Source organism: Sinocyclocheilus grahami, unplaced genomic scaffold (genome assembly GCF_001515645.1).
Source record: "Sinocyclocheilus grahami isolate Dianchi unplaced genomic scaffold, SAMN03320097.WGS_v1.1 scaffold245.1, whole genome shotgun sequence".
NCBI lineage: Eukaryota > Metazoa > Chordata > Actinopteri > Cypriniformes > Cyprinidae > Sinocyclocheilus > Sinocyclocheilus grahami.
The window spans coordinates 1,265,062-1,286,416 of NW_015505424.1; the positions used below are offsets into that span (position 1 = coordinate 1,265,062).

The window sequence follows — 21,355 nt, forward strand, 5'->3', positions numbered from 1 at the left end:
CACACACTCACACACACTCTCTCTCACACACTCACACACACTCTCTCTCACACACTCACACACACTCTCTCTCACACACTCACACACACTCTCTCTCACACACTCACACACACTCTCTCTCACACACTCACACACACTCTCTCTCACACACTCACACACACTCTCTCTCACACACTCACACACACTCTCTCTCTCGCTCTCTCACACACACATACACTGCTGACATATGTGTATTCATCCGGCTTTTGAACATAAACACTTCAGAATTCACTATTTCCCACATCAAGTGTGAATACAGACATGTCGACACTTCACTGATATGATGATCAAGATATTCCAACTATTCAAAATAAAGTCACAAAGGTCACAACCCTTCAGCGGGGGTTCTGACCCAGCGGCAAACAGGAAATGACCTCACAGTAGACAGAACCAGAAATATATCTGTATTATCAGTACCTGCGGCCATTTAACTTTATTAATTAGCAGCTCAAGTTTTTTCATAAAGCATATGCTAATATAACAAAAAAAGTAATTGTAATGCATAAATTATGCATTACTTGCGTAAATGTATCTTGCATTAATGTATAATGCATTTACAGTTTTTTTTCAACCGCTTACACACAAAAGCTTTACTTGTCACACAGTTTCTGAAGCTGACACTCAAACAGCAGAAGCACACACCAGATCTGCAAAACCAGACACTAATTCTCAGCCTTTTCAATTTCATAAAACACTTTTTGCAAAACACAACACACGATTCTCTATGTAACACACACACATCTAACAGGAATTAATATTATGCCAAAGGTGTCTGCTTTTGAGAGGTGTTTGTGAGATTTTGAACGCAGTGCTTCATTTTGCAAGAGATGTGAGGTATTTTGCATTTTGTGTGTGTAAGCAGTTGAAAAAAAAACTGTATATAAAACGTGTGTATATGTATGTGTATATAAATGGAAGCAGGTTCTGTTAATGATTTAAAGTTTTAAAAAAAGTTTTAAAAAAGTGAAAAAAAGAAAAGATTAAAAGTAGAAAGTGGTATGCTAAGAAATATATGTTTTATATTGTTATTATATGTGTGCGTGTGTATATACACACTTATACTTTAAATATATATCTTTATCTTATATATAAATATATACACACACATACATACCTGAATATAAATGTTGAAAGGCTGTAATGGAGGCGCAGGTTAAGTTCCTGCTGCAGGCTGCAATCTGTCTCTGTTTAGTGGTGTTTGCAGATATTGCCAGAGGTTTATTGTATCTCGAGCTCTTGAAACACACACACACTCACACACTCACTCACTCACTCACACACTCACACACACACACACACACACACACACACACACAGACAGCCTATTAAAGCTCAGACTGGCGTTCAACTTACGTGTGCTCAACAGCATCGAGCAGCAGGCGTCTGCGGACTACAGAAGCTTTACCTTTTACTGCTCCAAGCAGCCAAATGGAAGCCACCTGCTGTCCTTAATTATACTTTATTATTTTCTGGAAGAATAATTAGTCACACCTCTTTAGCTCCGTACGTGCCAACGTGGTTGCAATTGATGCTTGCACATGTGTTGCTCTCGACAAATGCACCTTGTTTTGCTGTGATTTTGAGGTGACAGAAGAAATCAGAAAAGCAGTTTGTTGATGCTACTTTTGCTTCGTGAGGCAACTTTAAACAAAACCCGTTCTTCACGGCTGTCAGATTAGGAGGATCGCTGCACGGTAATTGCGGCTGTGTTTATGTGTAATCGATGCAAACCGGACGCTTCTGTTTGCAGTTAAACTGCACTGTACAGATGCGCTTGGAGCAAACAACCCTAGGAGCGGCTCACATGATCAGAGCCAAACAACAGATGACTCTGAAGTTTCACTTCAACACGCACTTCTTGCAACACGCACCAGTTGAGCACATGAGGATGCATTTAACAGAAACATCTGAGTTTGCATCACATCTGTAAAACAGTCGATGTGAAATCAATCTCTTTAAATCCTTAGTTGATGTCCCTTTTTGTGAATCTAATCAGTGCATGTTGTTCTGAAGAAAAATGTCTGTATAATTAAAATATAGGAGCTATTGGATAATGTGAACAGCAGTGGGTGGTATGACCACATTATTATTTCCCAGTATGAGTTGTTTACGTGTCAGAAAGAATATATATCCCAGCTAACAGGGAACCTTCTGGAAACGTTCTTTTAAAGTTTTAAAAGTTATTTAAAAGTGAGCAAACACTCTTCCAGTAACATTAATAGATTGTTTGTTCAGCGTTATTGAGTCTTTAATAATGTTCTCAAAATGTTGTTTATACATCATGATTCATTCATGGAAACATTTTAGTTGAACGTTCGTATAATGTTTTTTAAATGTTGCTACTTTTTTAAGAATGTTTTTCAAAAGTAACATTCCCATAATGTTTGCAAAATGATAAAATGCTAAACATTCCATTAATGTTTGCATAACAAAGGAAAACATTTTTTTAAAACTACGTTTTGTATGTTCAGAGAATATTCAGAAATAATGTTTTCATATCATAATGGGAATGTTAGTGAAATGTTCTTAGAACATATTTTTGTTAGTGGAGATCAAGAGTTATTTTTGTTAAATGTTCAATTAAAAATAATTTATATAATACGCAACCATGTGGGAATGTCAATTTAAAAAAAAAATTTTTTTAATAATTCTATTTTAAGAATCCTGAAAAATAAAATGTATCACAGTTTCCACAAAAATATGTGGAAGGCTGGAGTAATGATGCTGAAAATTCAGATTTGCATCACAGGAATAAATTACATTTTACAATATATTACCATAGAAAACAGCTATTTTAAATTATAATAATTTTAAGTAATAATTTTTCACAATATTACTGTTTCTACTGTATTTTTGATCAAATAAATGCAGCCATGGTAAGCATAAACACTTGCTTTGTAAACCATAAACCAACTGCAGATCTTTCATGCACTTCAGTCTGCAGATTTGAGCTATCTGAGATGTTTCCTGTTTTTCATCTTTCTGATAGAGATGTATATTGCTGAAAAAACAGGAACTAACTAACTTTCTCTTCTAGAGCCGTCATATGAGACGGTGAGCCCGCTGCTCTGCCCACCGTTAGAAAACTGCTCTCTCTCTGGGCATGACTGCCCATTTGGCTTCCAGCAAGACCCCAGCGGCTGTCTGCTGTGCCAGTGTGTCAGCAGTGAGTGCAAACACACACACACACAAACCCTTGAGAACTGTGTTGCGTGCAGACCGCGCCAAAATACTCCCAAGTCTATGTTTGAGAAAGTGCCAATGGCCCGCAACACAAGCAAACATTGACTCTGGACATATGAAGCGTGTCCAAGAAATAATTATCTCGGACTCAAATCCACCTCACAAATCTGCACAATCCTCCCCATGACTGAAATGAATCTGAAAGTTTTTCCCATGCAAATTGAAGTCAATATCAGAGGTCAGTAGGACGTTTGGGCATCATGGAGCTCATGGGATTGTAATCCGCTCCAAATCATAATGTGTAGTTTTTAGAAAACACTAGCAACATCGAAAGTTTTGCAAAAAATAACTAGATTTGAATTTATATGCATGAAACAGAAGTACACACTTTTAACAGCTTTTACATTAGCTGAATTTCTGTGTTTCTCTTATGACAGGGTTAAAATAATGTTAACCCAGGGTTAAAATGAACCTAATCATTGGGTTAAAATAGTGTTAGCCCAGGGTTAAAAATGACATCAGCACAGGGTTAAAATAGTGTTAAGCCAGGGTTATGTAGTGCTAACCTAGTAGTGTAGTGCTAAATGTAGTGCTAACCTCAAGATTGAGGTGTTGTTTTACCCCGGGTTAAAAGTGATGTCATCATGGGGTTAAAATAATGTTGACCCATGGTTAAAAGTGACCTCAGCACAGGGTTAAAATAGTGTTAAGCCAGAGTAAAATGTAGTGCTAACTTCTATCTAAATACATATTTGAGATGTTCTTTAACCCAGGGTTAAAATTGACCTCAGCACAGGATTAAAATAGTGTTGACCCAGGGTTAAAATAATGTTGACCCAGGGTTAAAAGTGACCTCAGCAGAGGGTTAAATTTGTGTTAAGCCAGGGTTAAATGTAGTGCTAACCTCTGTCTAAATACAAGTTTGAGATGTTGTTTAACTCCGGGTTAAAAGTGATGTCATCATGGGGTTAAAATAATGTTGACCCATGGTTAAAAGTGACCTCAGCACAGGGTTAAAATAGTGTTAAGCCAGAGTTAAATTTAGTGCTAACTTCTATCTAAATGCAAATGTGAGATGTTCTTTAACTCAGGGTTAAAAGTGACCTCAGCACAGGGTTAAAATAGTGTTAAGACAGGGTTAAATGTAGTGCTAACCTCTGTCTAAATATAAGAGGGAGATGTTGTGTAACCCAGGGTTAAAAATGATGTCATCATGGCGTTAAAATAATGATGACCTGGGTTTAAAATTACGTTGATCTAGGGTTATACAAAGCGCTAACCTCTGTCTAAATAGAAGTGTGAAATACAAATAAGTTTGACTGTTCACTGATCATCTTTCGTATGTAAATGTTTGTGGTTTTCAGATGAAACCTGTCCTGATGTGTCCACGCACTGCTCTCTGGAGTGTCCTATGGGTTATGAGAAAGACAGCTATGGTTGTGAAGTGTGTGAATGTAGTGTAGCCACACCAAAGTGTCGCCCCATGACCTGCAGCAAGACATGCCCTTATGGATACATGTAAGTTAATATCTTTCATGACCAGTAACATTATCTAAGACCAAAAAAATCTAAATATAAGTGTAAAATATTGTTTAACACAGGGTTAAAAGTGACTTCATCACAGGGTTAGGATAATGTTAACCTTTGCCTAAATGCAAGTGGTAGACATTGTTTAATCAAGGGTTAAAAGTGATGTCAACCCAGGGTTAAAAATGACCTCATCATGTGGTTAAATTACTGTTAACCCAGGGTTAAATGTGACATCAGCACAGGGTTAAAATAATGTTAAATCTGGGTTAAACACACTGCTAACCTTGGCCTAAATGCAAGTGGTAAACATTGTTTAACCCAGGGTTAAAAATGACCTCATCAAAGGATTAAAATAATGTTAACCCAGGGTTAAAAGTGACTTCATCACATGGTTAAAATAATATTAACCCAGGGTTAAAAGTGACCTCATCAGAGGATTAAAATAATGTTAGCCCAGGGTTAAAAGTGACTTCATCGCATGGTTAAAATAATATTAACCCAGGGTTAAACGTGACCTCATCAGAGGATTAAAATAATGTTAACCCAGGGTTAAAAGTGACCCCATCAAAGGATTAAAATAATGTTAACCCAGGGTTAAAAGTGACTTCATCACATGGTTAAAATAATATTAACCCAGGGTTAAAAGTGACCACATGGAGTGACTGACATGGAGTCAGCACAGGGATAAATATTGTTAAGGCTGTGTTAAAAATAACATGAGCATAGGGTTAAAATAATGCTGACCCAGGGTTAAACAGTGCTAACCTCTTTCTAAATAAAATTGTGAAAAATTGTTTAACCCAGGGTTAGAAGTGATTAAAATAATAATAGCCTAATTGCAATGCGATGTCCTACCTAAATACAAGTGTGAAATGTAGTTTAACCCCGGGTTAAAGATGATCTTATCACAGGGTTAATATAATGTTTACTTAGTGTTAAACAGCCTGACCCCCTGTAATCCATGACCCTGGTCAAACATCTGGGTGCTTTGCTGTCCTCATAAGAGCGTAGGAGCCAGTGCTTTCATTTCAAAACCATCCCTCCCTTTCAACACAACGATCAAATGCACATCGACACAAAAGCGTCTGTATGTGAGCATGAGGTGTGATTCTGCTGGTATCTGAACCACAAGCCCCCAGTGGAGGATGGAGAAGATAGATTTTCACTGGAAACCCAGTGTCTGAACTCCCTCAGGGGGGATGGAGGGTTTCCTGAATCATTTCAGAAGTTTGAGTCCTCTGAGCCCTGTCTCTCCATCTCGCTCTGAAGGAAATCCCTGTTTATAGTGGCTCATGTTGAGATCATCCTCTGCTCGGAGCGTGTTTGTTTCTAGCGTTTATTGCTAGTAAGATAAACAGATACAACAAAGATCTGGAAACAAACCCAAAGATCATGAGCATTTAAATGAAGATGACCCTCTTCTGTTTCTAAAATATCTGGAGCCGGTTGAAACAAACCCATTAAGTTCAGAAAGCCCTTAGAGATAATGTGTTTATAATTAAAGGGGTTCTTAATTATGTCCAAATTAGGCCTGACATGTTTATAATAGTGATTATTTAAGATAACCACATTATGCACTTTAAGTCAAATTACAAATTACCATCAAAATGAGGGAATTTTAGAGTGAACGTGTAAAAGATTTTTATTTTAGTTTTAGTTATTTTAGCAGAGCAAGTTAAACTGAATGAAAATAAGAAATATTGCCTTGGCAACAAGTGGGTAAAATAGTGTTAACCCAGGGTTAAAAATGGCCTCATCACAGTGTTAAACTAATGTTAGCCCAGGGTTAAAAGTGACATCAGCAGCCTTATCGAAGGGTTAAAATAATGTTAACCCAGGGTTAAATGTGATCTCATCACAGGGTTAAAATAATGTTAACCCAGAGTTAATATTGACTTCATCACAGGGTCAAAATAATGTTAACCTAGGATTAAATATGACCACATCATGGGGTTAAAATAATGCTAACCCAGGGTTAAAAGTGATGTTATCACAGGGTTAAAATAGTGTTGACCCAAGGTTAAAATAGACCTCATCACATGGTTAAAATAATGTTAACCCAGGGTTAAATGCAGTGCTAACCTCTAAATACAAATGTGAAACATTGTTTAGCCCAGAGTTAGAAGTAATTACAATAATGATAATCTAGGGTCAAATTACAGTACTATCCTCTGACTAAATACAAGTGTGAAATGTTGTGTAACCTAGGGTCAGAAAAGTGATTAAAATATTATTAACCCAGGGTTATTTGCAGTGCTATCTTCTGTTTGAATTCTGTCTAAAAAGTGTGAAACGTATTCGAGCTATCTGGAATAAAATAAAGTTTTTATAACCTATTTTATCTCATTTAAAGATTATTTTATTTAAAGTAAAGAGATTTTTTTATGGTTTTAGTTTTTGTTAACTATACTAACCCTGGTTCAGTGTTAATAAATGACTTGGGTGTATGTTTTCTAGGCTTTATATTGTCATGAACAAACACTGCTAAGTTGGTAATCATAATTTTTGTGTGACAGTGAATTGCCAGCCATAATTTCATCATGGTGCCAGTATTAACATTGTGTTATTGGAATATGTGAGCCGTGGCTCTGAAGCATTGAATGATGAAGACAGAGGACGAGTGGCTGTTTACATTGACATTTTACACAGTCGAATGGGTCAGACTCCACACAAAGGGGGTCTTAAATTGCTTCCCCTTCTCAGTGGGGCTCAGATGTCATTGGATTTGACAGAACGTGAAGGAATATGTGTGGAGTCAGCAGTCGTCCTGGCTGCATGCTGTCTCAGCAGTGAACCACTACTGTACTGCTGCCCGTCGAGGGGACGTGTCACTCATTCATGAACAACAGACACACAGAAGGACAGTATAGTGACCTCTGGCTGTTTCGTTAATGAGCTTTCATCCGCGATCTGACGACGACTCTATTATTACTCATTCATTAATATTTCATCTAATACTTTGATTCATCAGCAGCCCTAATAGTGATTTTTCTTAAATCAACTCGTGCAGTTTGAACCTTCAGCCTTTCAGCCATCAGCTCAGATTTGTCTTTCACATTGTGACTGAATCTGGATTAATGTAGGCGGGTCTTGGTTTTGTCCTCTGTGATTTGATTGGCTGGTGCAGGTGTGTGAAACATGATGGTATTTTATTGTTTAAGTAAAGTAAATGTGTCCCAAATTATGATTTCAGAGTCTTCTGTAAGCTAATTATAGACAGTATATCAATTAATATTATCAGCATGAGCTGTTAATTGTTCCTTCCTGACCAATTAACAAAAATAGTAGTTTCCTCTCTCTTTCTGTGAATGAATATGAATGAATGAATGAATGAATGATGCATTTATATAGTGCTTTATTGTGTATTGTTGTACACCCAAAGCGCTTTACAATCATGTGGGGGGTCTCTCCTCATACAGCACCAGTGTGCAGCATCCACCTGGAATGGAATAATACTTACTTGCTTTCAATTTTTGTGTGTGTGAATTTTGCAATGTTTAATAATAAATCAATAAATCAATAAATAAAATACTTATAAATAATGCTTATAATAAAAATGGAAATATATTTTTATTATGTAAAGACATGATGTTTGTGTAATAAAATTAAAATATATATATATACACAAAAATATGTGTATATATATATATATATATATATATATATGTTGCGTAATTTTAATATTAGATATATCAGCATTATGCTGGCCACTGACTCTAGTTAAGGAACTTTACTGGTGGTGCACTACTAATAATAATAAAAATAAAATAATAATAAAATAAAATAATAAAAATAGAAATACATTAAAAATTAATAAAAAATAAATTAAAAAATTTAAATTAAATAAATAAATATATATATTTTTTAAATTATATACAGATATAATTTTTATGTAATATAACAAATATAAAATATATTATTTTGAGCTATTTTCTTGTCATTAAAGCAAAAATAAACCAAGTAATTTTTTCACCCTAAATGTAATATTAAATATAACAATTTTTAATAATAAATAACAATGTAATAATAATTAATATTGTATTTAGTTATCATTTATTTATTATTATTATATAGTATTAAATATTATTATTTAATACTATATACTGACATGTTTCTGGTGCTGCTTTTATCTGGACTCTTGAAGCTCATGTTCTGCAGAAGAAAACAGAACCAGATGGCCGTTAGACCGGTTTGAGCATCTGGATCCGGTGTATCGCTCCTCCAGCAGCAGCTCCCAACGACCAGAAACTTTAATGAATCACGACGATATAAGCATAAATGTGTCCTGCGTTATTACGAGGTATCGTGAGACGTGCTTTCATCCGTCTTCAGAAGTTGAAGTGCGTCTGAGTGTTAAGCAGGAATCAAGAGCTGTGCTTTCGTAGCTTAACCAGCAGGTTTATGCTGGTTAGTGCTGGTTGAGCCGGTGGTTTATGTGTGGCTTCTCCTCGCAGGAGGAACAAGCACGGCTGTGAGATGTGCCGCTGCGTCCGCTGTCCGCCGTTCACCTGCGACAAACACTGCGGCGGCGGCGGCGGCGGCTTCAGAAAGAGCAGGAAGGGCTGCAGCGTCTGCGAGTGTGAAGGTGAGTGACTGAGATTCACGGTTTGAGGTCAGAGGTCATGAGATTTCATCTGAGGCCTCACTGTACAGAATGTTCCTACAAGCAATTTAGAAATGTTTAAAAACCGCAAGGAAATTCAAGTGTGCTCTTGGAACAAATATGCATAGTGAGTCTGGTTTATGCCCAACATTTAATATGTGACCCTGGAGCACAAAAACAGTCATAAGGGTCCATTTTTGCGAAATTGGGATTTATGCATCATCTGAAAGCTGAATAAATAATCTTTTCATTGATGTATGGTTTGTTAGGATAGGACAATATTTGAAAATCTGGAATCTGAGGGTGCAAAAAAATCTAAATATTGAGAAAATCATCTTTAAAGTTGTTCAAATGAAGTTCTTAGCAATGCATATTACTAATCAAACATTAAGTTTTGATATATTTACGGTAGGAAATGTATATTAAATATCTTCATGGAACATGATCTTTACTTAATATCCTAATGATTTTTGGCATAAAAGAGAAATGTATAATTGTGACCCATACAATGTATTGTTGGCTATTGCTACAAAAAATACATTTTCATTACTTGAAATTAAAAAATAAAATAACTGAATAAAAATATAAATAACTGGCATAAAATTAATTTAAAAACATAAAATTATTTTATTTACACTGTTTAGTTTAACTTGACGTACTAAAATAACTAAACTAATAACATTTAAAATAAATTACATTCACAAAAAATGTTAAAACAAACTAAAATGAAAGCAAAATATAATAAAAATAATATCAAAATATTAATAGTAGCTAGTAGTATTAGTAGTATACTATAATAGTATATCAGCGATACTGAAACAACACGTATATCATAATGACAACTACAAATAAAGCCATAAAACACATTTTCTTTGCTTGAAATAAACTTTAACTGAAATAAAGATACTTTATTTTAGATTTTTCATTTTGTTTAACTATGTTCTAAAATGAAATTAAATTTAAAATGATTTAAAACTAACTAAAATCAAAAAGAAAACAGAAAATATTGAAATAAAAACCTAATACAAAATATTAAACTATAAACTATAATAGTTACTACTAAAAAACATTGACACTTCTATATTATAATGAATATTAATCTATTCAAATTAATATATTATATTAATTTTAATATATATTTAATGAATTATGAATGGAATTATCACAAAGCAGTTGGATTGTATTATTAATGCATCTTGTGATTCCCTATTTTTCTTTACATTTGCATAATAAGTGTTTTAGTTGGCGTACTCTAACGATCTTTTACATGTCGTTCTGCTTAATAAATCCTGATTTGTTCCTCACTTTTTGAACTTTTTTTTTTTTAGAGGTTTCAGTTTATGAAAAGGATTTATGAACGATATTTTATATAAAATATATATTTTATGAAACATGTTGAACTCTATACCTGCTAGAAAATCAAAGCCATAAATCTAAACAAGTTGTGTTCCAGATTTGAGGTTGATATCTCAAAAAATGAGCTTTGAGTAAGATTTTGTTTGGGCGCAGTACCACATTTTCCCCACTAGATGCCAGCAAAACTCCCCAAAAAACAAAAATGTCCAAAAGGTCGCACAAGGGTTAACTTCAAGGGTTCAGTTTATCCACAGCATAATTATAAACTCATTATTGGCAAAATATCGGACGTTTAGAGGATGTTATTTCAGCTGGAGACAGGAATCAGGAATTATAATAGGATATTATATTCACATTACACTAATACTCTTATCATTTTAGACTGATCTTATCGTAATTTAAATAGTGAAGTATTTATACATTGAGTTATAGTTGTTACTGACTTTCATTATGCTGATTTACATTTTAAAAATCAGTGTATGCAGGCTTATCAACATTAACGAAAACTAAAACCATAAAAAAAAACATTTATGTTTCTTGAAATAAAACTTTACATTAACTGAATTGAATAAAGTATATATAAAAAAGCAACATTTAGCATTTTCGTTTACTTTAAGTTAAAGTACTAAAAAACGTATTAAACTATTTAGAAAAAAATTAAATTAATATTAAATAAAAAAAAAAATATTAAACTATTTAGACACACAAAAACTAATTGAAGTGACAAAAACACACAACACAAAAATCTAAATTTCTAAAACCTTAAATAAAATTAAATTGAAAATGGAAAATATCAAACTGAAAAATATTAATAAAAACCAAAATCAAAATTAATACAAATCTAAGTAGACATATTAAAAATAATAATAAAAATGACAAAAACGTACAACAAAATTACAAAACGTTAACTATAATTAAAATGAAAACGAAAACTCAAAATATTATTAAAAACCATAATAATAATAAAAACCGATAGATAGAAAACCGATATTGACCGATTAAAAAAACTAAAAGTAGTAAAAATGACAAAAACACATAACAAAATTACTAAAACGTTAAATAAAATGAAAAACTCAATATTAATAAAAACGACAGTAGTATATCAATGACACTGAAATATCACTAATTGCATTACAGTATTTTATTTATGCGAAGTATATCATTTTTTCTTTTGTTTGGATTGTGAGCTGGACGTTTTTTGCGAGGTCTACACATAATCGGCTGAGCAGTTTTGTCGTTTCGCTGTAGTTTTTACGATGTTTACTGTCATGGTCTTCTTTTGATTGTTGTGATCATGTTCGGACGCAGACAGACACAGCGCCTCCTCCAGCTTCTGTCTGACGGCGAGCGGCCGGCGCTTCGAGGACGGAGACGGATGGCACGACGGCTGCCGAGACTGTTTCTGTCACGCCGGCCGAGAGATGTGTGTGCTGATCAGCTGCCCTGTGCCCAGCTGTGTCCACCCTGTGCTCCGAGCCGACCAGTGCTGCCCCGGCTGTGACGGTACCACACACAAAACACTCTCTAATAGTCAGAGCTGGGGGAAGTTACTTTTTAAAGTAATGCATTACAATATTGCGATACTCCATAAAATTCCGTAACTTTTTATGGAAAGTAATGCGTTACGTTACTTTTGCGTTACTTTTTAAATCTGGACAGGGCTTGCTTGTTTGTTTTTAAAAATAAAAAGTTATATTTTTGGCAAATATAAAAGCCTTTCACAGCAAAAGGGAAATGAATACGCCTCAGGCTACGGCTGCACGATTAATCGAATTTCTAATCGCGATTACAATTACGGATGCCACAATTGCGTAATCGTTCAAAGTCCACTTATGTTATTCTGCGCGCTTAAGATGCGTTTTTTTCTTTCTACATGTTATCTTAAGGGTTTTTCCATTGTTTTAGTTTTAGTATAACATTATAATACCATTCATATTTGTACTTTTTTATCATTTAAAGAAGAAACCAATCCGATGTATATTTGAGGCTTAATACTATAGAAAAGCACTAAAGGTTTCTCAGTTAGAGTGTTTTCAGCTCGTTTATTTTCATGTAAAAATACGGCATGCAGTTGCATCAAACAATGGTATAAACATCGTTCAATGTAAATTGTGATAATCGTAATTAACAATCGCAATTACAATTTCAAGGGAATAATCGACAATTATGATTTTTGTCATAATCGTGCAGCCCTGCCTCAGGCTGAAGAGAAAGTACATTTTATGACCGTACAGTAGAACGCAGAAGAAGAAATTTCAACACACTTCAGCAATAATAAAAGACTAATTTGTGCTTATTAGTACGGTTATCTTATTAGTATCGAAGCTCAGAAGCTAATAGAATGGGATTAAATACATAAAGCATATTTGTGTTGTTTAACATTTCATTTTTGCAGGTTTGCGTCATATTCTGAGTTGCGTTATTTTTATTCATTTTGAGGAATACTGAATCTGCTGAACTGAATTAATTTTTTATGAAACCTACCTATATTGAAGTGTTGATAAAAAAGGAATGCTTTAAGCTAGAATAAAACTGTTTAAAAGTAGAGGCTCTGATCTTTATTTTGGTGTATTGCGTATTCAAATATTCATACAGCAAAATATACTGGAGGCCATGAAATTTGAGTGAAAACCATCAAAATCGCTGGTGGTGACTGGCAACTTTTTTTCAAAAACGCTGGATTACTATGGATGCATGATATTATCGGTACGTTATCGGAATCGGCCGATAAAGGCTTAAAATGTGAACATCTGAAAAACAATATGCCGATATGCCTTGCTGATAAGGTTTATTTACTTAGAGGGTGCTGTTGGCCTACTTGTAATAAAATGAAAGTAAAATACACAAATAACATTAAGATACTTCTGTTTCTGAATAAAAGAATCCTGTTTTGATTTAAAGGTCAGAAGCTATAGCTTACATGAATAAAATAACAAGCATGACACTTGTAAATTATGTAATTTAAACAGATGTACTGCGTAAAATGTAATATATTTTTTCAATGGATTATAAAAATGTACATATAAGGACCTCTAAAATATTTTTAGAACGTTTACAGCTCTTTTGCTTTTGACCATCTATTAATGTTAAATCCACAAATAAAATGTGTATACATTAAAGCAAATTACAAACAATGAACTAAACATTCCTTGACAGCAGCAGTGACTTAAAGGAAAAAAATGATACAAATAAATAAGAAGAGGAGGAAGAAAACACATACAGCATTGTCAAATAATACAACGGAATAAATCAAGGTTCCTTACTGAGCCGTTCATTTTCAATGTGTCCAAATACATAGTAACAGGTCTCCACCTTTGTATAAAAATGTCCAGTTTCAGTTGGAGTGTCATATATTCCATTCTATAAATAGATTCAAGTTTTTCTATCCACTGCGATATTTTTGGAGGGTGTGGAAGCAGCTTAATTTTAGTAGATGATACGGATCACAAACTGACCAGTACACCTCAGTCTCAGGATGAAATGCTCACTAGGTGTGTGTGTGTGTGTGTGTGTGTGTGTAAATTAAATTGAAAATGGAAAATATCAAACTGAAAAATATTAATAAAAACCAAAATCAAAATTAATACAAATCTAAGTAGACATATTAAAAATAATAATAAAAATGACAAAAACGTACAACAAAATTACAAAACGTTAACTATAATTAAAATGAAAACGAAAACTCAAAATATTATTAAAAACCATAATAATAATAAAAACCGATAGATAGAAAACCGATATTGACCGATTAAAAAAACTAAAAGTAGTAAAAATGACAAAAACACATAACAAAATTACTAAAACGTTAAATAAAATGAAAAACTCAATATTAATAAAAACGACAGTAGTATATCAATGACACTGAAATATCACTAATTGCATTACAGTATTTTATTTATGCGAAGTATATCATTTTTTCTTTTGTTTGGATTGTGAGCTGGACGTTTTTTGCGAGGTCTACACATAATCGGCTGAGCAGTTTTGTCGTTTCGCTGTAGTTTTTACGATGTTTACTGTCATGGTCTTCTTTTGATTGTTGTGATCATGTTCGGACGCAGACAGACACAGCGCCTCCTCCAGCTTCTGTCTGACGGCGAGCGGCCGGCGCTTCGAGGACGGAGACGGATGGCACGACGGCTGCCGAGACTGTTTCTGTCACGCCGGCCGAGAGATGTGTGTGCTGATCAGCTGCCCTGTGCCCAGCTGTGTCCACCCTGTGCTCCGAGCCGACCAGTGCTGCCCCGGCTGTGACGGTACCACACACAAAACACTCTCTAATAGTCAGAGCTGGGGGAAGTTACTTTTTAAAGTAATGCATTACAATATTGCGATACTCCATAAAATTCCGTAACTTTTTATGGAAAGTAATGCGTTACGTTACTTTTGCGTTACTTTTTAAATCTGGACAGGGCTTGCTTGTTTGTTTTTAAAAATAAAAAGTTATATTTTTGGCAAATATAAAAGCCTTTCACAGCAAAAGGGAAATGAATACGCCTCAGGCTACGGCTGCACGATTAATCGAATTTCTAATCGCGATTACAATTACGGATGCCACAATTGCGTAATCGTTCAAAGTCCACTTATGTTATTCTGCGCGCTTAAGATGCGTTTTTTTCTTTCTACATGTTATCTTAAGGGTTTTTCCATTGTTTTAGTTTTAGTATAACATTATAATACCATTCATATTTGTACTTTTTTATCATTTAAAGAAGAAACCAATCCGATGTATATTTGAGGCTTAATACTATAGAAAAGCACTAAAGGTTTCTCAGTTAGAGTGTTTTCAGCTCGTTTATTTTCATGTAAAAATACGGCATGCAGTTGCATCAAACAATGGTATAAACATCGTTCAATGTAAATTGTGATAATCGTAATTAACAATCGCAATTACAATTTCAAGGGAATAATCGACAATTATGATTTTTGTCATAATCGTGCAGCCCTGCCTCAGGCTGAAGAGAAAGTACATTTTATGACCGTACAGTAGAACGCAGAAGAAGAAATTTCAACACACTTCAGCAATAATAAAAGACTAATTTGTGCTTATTAGTACGGTTATCTTATTAATATCGAAGCTCAGAAGCTAATAGAATGGGATTAAATACATAAAGCATATTTGTGTTGTTTAACATTTCATTTTTGCAGGTTTGCGTCATATTCTGAGTTGCGTTATTTTTATTCATTTTGAGGAATACTGAATCTGCTGAACTGAATTCATTTTTTATGAAACCTACCTATATTGAAGTGTTGATAAAAAAGGAATGCTTTAAGCTAGAATAAAACTGTTTAAAAGTAGAGGCTCTGATCTTTATTTTGGTGTATTGCGTATTCAAATATTCATACAGCAAAATATACTGGAGGCCATGAAATTTGAGTGAAAACCATCAAAATCGCTGGTGGTGACTGGCAACTTTTTTTCAAAAACGCTGGATTACTATGGATGCATGATATTATCGGTACGTTATCGGAATCGGCCGATAAAGGCTTAAAATGTGAACATCTGAAAAACAATATGCCGATATGCCTTGCTGATAAGGTTTATTTACTTAGAGGGTGCTGTTGGCCTACTTGTAATAAAATGAAAGTAAAATACACAAATAACATTAAGATACTTCTGTTTCTGAATAAAAGAATCCTGTTTTGATTTAAAGGTCAGAAGCTATAGCTTACATGAATAAAATAACAAGCATGACACTTGTAAATTATGTAATTTAAACAGATGTACTGCGTAAAATGTAATATATTTTTTCAATGGATTATAAAAATGTACATATAAGGACCTCTAAAATATTTTTAGAACGTTTACAGCTCTTTTGCTTTTGACCATCTATTAATGTTAAATCCACAAATAAAATGTGTATACATTAAAGCAAATTACAAACAATGAACTAAACATTCCTTGACAGCAGCAGTGACTTAAAGGAAAAAAATGATACAAATAAATAAGAAGAGGAGGAAGAAAACACATACAGCATTGTCAAATAATACAACGGAATAAATCAAGGTTCCTTACTGAGCCGTTCATTTTCAATGTGTCCAAATACATAGTAACAGGTCTCCACCTTTGTATAAAAATGTCCAGTTTCAATTGGAGTGTCATATACTCCATTCTATAAATAGATTCAAGTTTTTCTATCCACTGCGATATTTTTGGAGGGTGTGGAAGCAGCTTGATTTCAGTAGATGATACGGATCACAAACTGACCAGTACACCTCAATCTCAGGATGAAATGCTCACTAGGTGTGTGTGTGTGTGTGTGTGTGTGTGTGTGTCAGACGAGTCGGGCAGCGGGCAGCCAGAGGGTCTGGATCTGGTGGTGTGTCGCGCTCCGGCCGGAGAGCTGTATGTGGAGGGAGAGACGTGGCGTCTGGACGAGTGCAGCAGCTGTACTTGTCGACAGGGAAGAGTGCTGTGTGACTCTGAATCCTGTCCTCCGCTTCTGTGTCACACACCTGTCCGGAGCAGAGACAGCTGCTGCTACACCTGTACAGGTACACACTCTCACACACACACACACACACACACCGTACACACTCACTCTCTCTCACACACACACACACACACACACACACACACACACACACACAACAGGACATGTTCCAACAGAAAGTGTTAAAGTCGTGTGCAGCAGCAAATCTGCATTTGTGCTTCACACATGAATGATTCCTTAAATCATGTGACTAAATGATTACATGCACCATTTTTACCTGCTGGACCATGAAACGGCAGAAAAGAGACCAGAAGATCATATGCTAAAATTAGTTTTTAAGCCCATTTCTAATAATGTCACTAAAGAGAATGCCTTTTCCTTTTTGGGAAAACCAGGGAAACCCAGCAATAGGGGCTTGAGCTCTTTTGTATCGAGACAGTAAACAAACAGCTAGAAATGCAACATTGGAGAGCTTTGAACACGCAAAATTAGATGTATTTATTATATACACATTAAAACACCAACATAATTTCATCAGAACAGACGTGTTTATGATGATTAATGGATTAATCAGTGCCGTTATTAGCTGCCAGTGAATGTGACCGAGTGAGTCTTGATTTCCTGTGATGTCTGTGTTTCCTGTAGCTGCAGTCTGAATACGAGCAGCTGGATTCAGAGATCTCAGCGGCGCTCAGCAGCTTCAGAAACGCACCCTTCACATGAGACGTCATGACGACACATCAGAACAACAGTCATCTGTGCTGCCTCTCATCACGTGATCAGTTACATGTTTTACAGGCTATTCTCAGCAAACATACTTCATGTATTCAAAGGAACTGAGCATGAAAATAAAACATGATGCAACACCTCTGACTGCTTTCATATAAAAACATGCAGTCTGTCATAAGCGTCGTTCCAAACTCTAGTGAGCAAACCAAACACCAAACCAATCAGCTGCGAGTCAAGTGACGGCCATCAGACGCCCTGCATCTCTCAGGGTATCTGCGCGATTTTTACGATTTTTATTACCATATAAGCAGGGTAGGGCAATGTCTGCAGTACAATATTAAACTAAAATTACTGTAAAAGCATGATTTACAGTTCAGATACAGGTTTTCACAAAAACAAAAAGATTTCTAAAATGATAAACCTTACATTTCAGCTTTTAAATCATTTTTAAGAAAATGGATTAGTCAAAACTATCAATAATATTAATTTAAACAATTATTATCAATCAATTATTATATTAATTAAATAATATAAATATATTTCACTGTCTTAGTTGTTTAGATTTTTATAATGCATTTATAATCTTCTTGTCGATCCACCGGGTCACATTTACAAGTCTGCGTGTTTGCAGCGTAAAAACGGGTTGATTTTCACTTTGGTCTGAATAAAAACAGCAGACAGGCTTATTGAAAAAATGCACTTTCATTCTCTGCCAGCAGGAGGAGCTTTCGGGACAGCAGAAATATTGTGGTTCCCCTGGTAACCAGCTGCAGCAGCTGACTATGAAACAAGCAGTGCTCATGTTTATTCAATGAAATCAGTCTTCTGAAGTTTAATCCTCACATTCAGCTGTATCACAATTCTGTTTTTTAGTCCCCAAATTTAAGACCTCCTGAAATCAAGGACTTTTTTGTACCTTTTAAGATTATGGTCTTAAATTTGATACAACATTTAAGACTTTTAAAGACTGATTCTTGCTCCAAATTAAAGCAGAGAAAAATCACTTTTGCTAATAATTACACTACTTATATGAATTTTATATCTTTATTGCATTAAACAAGGAAATATATTTCTAACTTTCAACTTTTAAATACGTACATATGAATAAAACTTTAGAATATATAAAGCTTGTAAAATGGCTAAGCTTGTTTTCTTTTTAAGCTCTTTGAGAACTAGAAATGATTGACTGCTTTCATATAGTCAGATGTTTTCTTTCTGCTGCCTTCTCCAACTTTTGAGGCAAGAGTTAGTTTTTTCCCGCCTTGTAAACGTTTAAATTCATGACATTTTTCATAACAATCTCTTACAGCAGTGAATTGCGCCGACTCTCTCGTGAGAGTGAACTGAAACCATTGCTCTGTGTGTTTCGTGTGATTGGCTGTTCAGAAACGTTGGATCAAACTCCAGATTTCAGCATTTCATGGCTAAACTGGGCTGGACACATTTGGTTTGTCAGCTCTAAACCTTCTCTATAACTTCCCTGTTTTTTCATGCAGCTTGTGAGGAAAAAAATGTTACTCTAGCCGTAGCGTTCTGTGACCTGTGAGTGTTTAAAACACTCTTATAAGAGCGACTCGCTAGCCTTTGGAAGAGAGCTCTGAGCAGGTGCTGATTGGGACTGCTGTAACACAGACGTGACGAGCTCGACCTCTAGATCATTCTCCGCTCTATTCCAGCACTCCTCAGTGAGACTCCAGCAGCTGAAGTAGGAGTGTCAGATTCGGGATCTGAGCTTTGAGAGCCGCTGGTCTATACTGTGCTGTCGGTGAGTTTGGACTGAAGACTGTCCAGCACGTAGCTGAGGTTGGATGGGTGCGCGGCGGCACTCGTCTGCTGGGATCTGAAGTCGGCGTGTTGAGCTGCTGACGGGCTGCTGGCGGACGAGTCTGGAGGAACAGAACCACCGGCGCCCTGCAGGAGAGGATGCACCATAGACATGTGCACGTTCAGATTGTGCGCCTTCTCGAAGCGTTTGCTGCAGATCACACAAGCAAACTCCAGGTCCGCCTCCGCCTTGTGCTTGGTCATGTGATACTTGAGAGAGGCCCGCTGGCGGCACTGGAAACCGCACACCTCGCACCTGAAACGCACACAGACGCAGTGAGGGCGAAGCTCTGAGACTGCACCGAGAGGCTGTGCTCATACTCACTGCAGCGGTTTGACTCCGGAGTGACGCATCTGATGCACAGACAGATGCTTCCTCTGCTTGAACGTCTGGCCGCACTGGTCACAGATGTAGTTCCTCACCTCTGGGAACAAAGAAACACTGACTCTTTACATCACAGCAGTCATAATTATAAACAGCTTCATGTATTTTTCGAGCTGGAGATCATAGTTTCTTTGGCGATGATCTGTAGTGCAGCTTTAATGACATTAAGCTCCAGGAAGTGATTACAGAAATCACAAACGCAAACATCAGTAAGTATTATCAATAGATGGGGAATTCTGGGAAGTTTTGTGGTGTTAGATGGCTCAAAGTGGGGTCCACAAAACTATTTTAGGGCCCTATGATTTCTGGACTGTCAAAGATTTTGGCAGTTTGTAGATGAATAAATCCACAAACAAAATGTTTTGTTGGAGTTTGTATTTTTGATTGCACTTACTGGCAATTATAATAATTGCCCTCGGCTAAGAAGGAGCCCGTGTTATTTGCATTGCTCCCTTCCCTCACTGAAGTGCGAACTGTAGTTTCGATTTGAGCAATTGCCTTGCTATTTGGCTGTGCTAATTAGAAGCCGGCCACAGCTGTTTTCACTTTAGTGTCTTAGACCGTGTATTTATTTGATGTCTGTGCGCTGACGCGGAAGCGTTCAGCCCTCCTCGCGTGAAGACCAACGAGTGTAAAGACCTGCGACTTTACCTGCCCGACTTCACCGAGCAACGCACAAGTATAATTTTTATCTTCCCTTTACACACTCTCCTTTTCTGTCCTCTCTCATGTGTTTTCAAAACATTCCGGTTGTCTCTCGACAACGCTCTAACATCACACGCAGATGGCAACGCAATCTTGCTAACCTGCATTCTATCTCTACATCTTCTACTGCACCTCTTTCTTTCTCTGTGGGTCTCTGGAATTGTCAGTCAACTGTCAATAAAGCAGACTTCATTTCTGCTTTTCTTTACAATCCACACTCAGCATCTTGGGCTTGACTGAGACCTGGATTCATCCAGAAGACTCAGCAACCCCAGCTGCTCTATCTAACTATTTCTCTTTCTCTCACACCCCCCGTCAGGTTGGCCTGGGTGAGGGCACTGGTCTGCTCATTTCTAACAGTTGGAAATACTCAACCCACTCTCCCCTATGCAATTATAACTCATTTGAATCTCAAGCGGTTACTGTAACAGCTCCTATACAACTCCAGGCTGTGGTGATTTACCGCCCGCCTGGGCAAATTCTAGGCACCTTCCAAGAGGAGCTGGATGGGTTGCTGTCCTCATTCCCGGAGGATGGTAGTCCACTTTTAGTCTTTGGCGACTTCAACAT

The 21,355-nt window shown here is 36.0% G+C and overlaps 2 protein-coding genes across 2 annotated transcripts; one reads left to right on the forward strand and one right to left on the reverse strand.

Annotated features, from left to right (window-relative positions):
* Window positions 1-1,580: 1,580 nt before the first annotated feature.
* LOC107598145 (cysteine-rich motor neuron 1 protein-like) lies at window positions 1,581-12,948 on the forward strand. The gene is made up of 6 exons (XM_016289418.1): window positions 1,581-1,733; window positions 3,077-3,205; window positions 4,587-4,740; window positions 9,207-9,337; window positions 12,020-12,214; window positions 12,902-12,948. The coding sequence occupies exons 3-6, from the start codon at window positions 4,634-4,636 to the stop codon at window positions 12,946-12,948; spliced, it is 480 nt and encodes a 159-aa protein (XP_016144904.1). The 5' UTR covers window positions 1,581-1,733; window positions 3,077-3,205; window positions 4,587-4,633.
* A 5,475-nt stretch (window positions 12,949-18,423) lies between these two features.
* On the reverse strand, window positions 18,424-20,164 carry LOC107598158 (zinc finger protein 276-like). The gene is made up of 2 exons (XM_016289432.1): window positions 20,021-20,164; window positions 18,424-19,951 (listed from the first exon to the last, which is right to left on the reverse strand). Exons 1-2 carry the CDS (start codon window positions 20,047-20,049, stop codon window positions 19,621-19,623), a joined length of 360 nt encoding a protein of 119 aa, XP_016144918.1. The 5' UTR covers window positions 20,050-20,164; the 3' UTR covers window positions 18,424-19,620.
* Window positions 20,165-21,355: the final 1,191 nt, after the last annotated feature.

Coding starts and splice junctions, on each gene's coding strand:
- LOC107598158 (XM_016289432.1), bottom strand. CDS start 20,049: ATGCGTCACTCCGGAGTCAAACCGCTGCA. Junction 19,952..20,020: donor TCCGGAGTCAAACCGCTGCA/GTGAGTATGAGC, acceptor TGTGCGTTTCAG/GTGCGAGGTGTGCGGTTTCC.
- LOC107598145 (XM_016289418.1), top strand. CDS start 4,634: ATGGGTTATGAGAAAGACAGCTATGGTTGTGAAGTGTGTGAATGTAGT. Junction 9,338..12,019: donor CAGCGTCTGCGAGTGTGAAG/GTGAGTGACTGA, acceptor GTTCGGACGCAG/ACAGACACAGCGCCTCCTCC. Junction 12,215..12,901: donor GTGCTGCCCCGGCTGTGACG/GTACCACACACA, acceptor ATAATCGTGCAG/CCCTGCCTCAGGCTGAAGAG.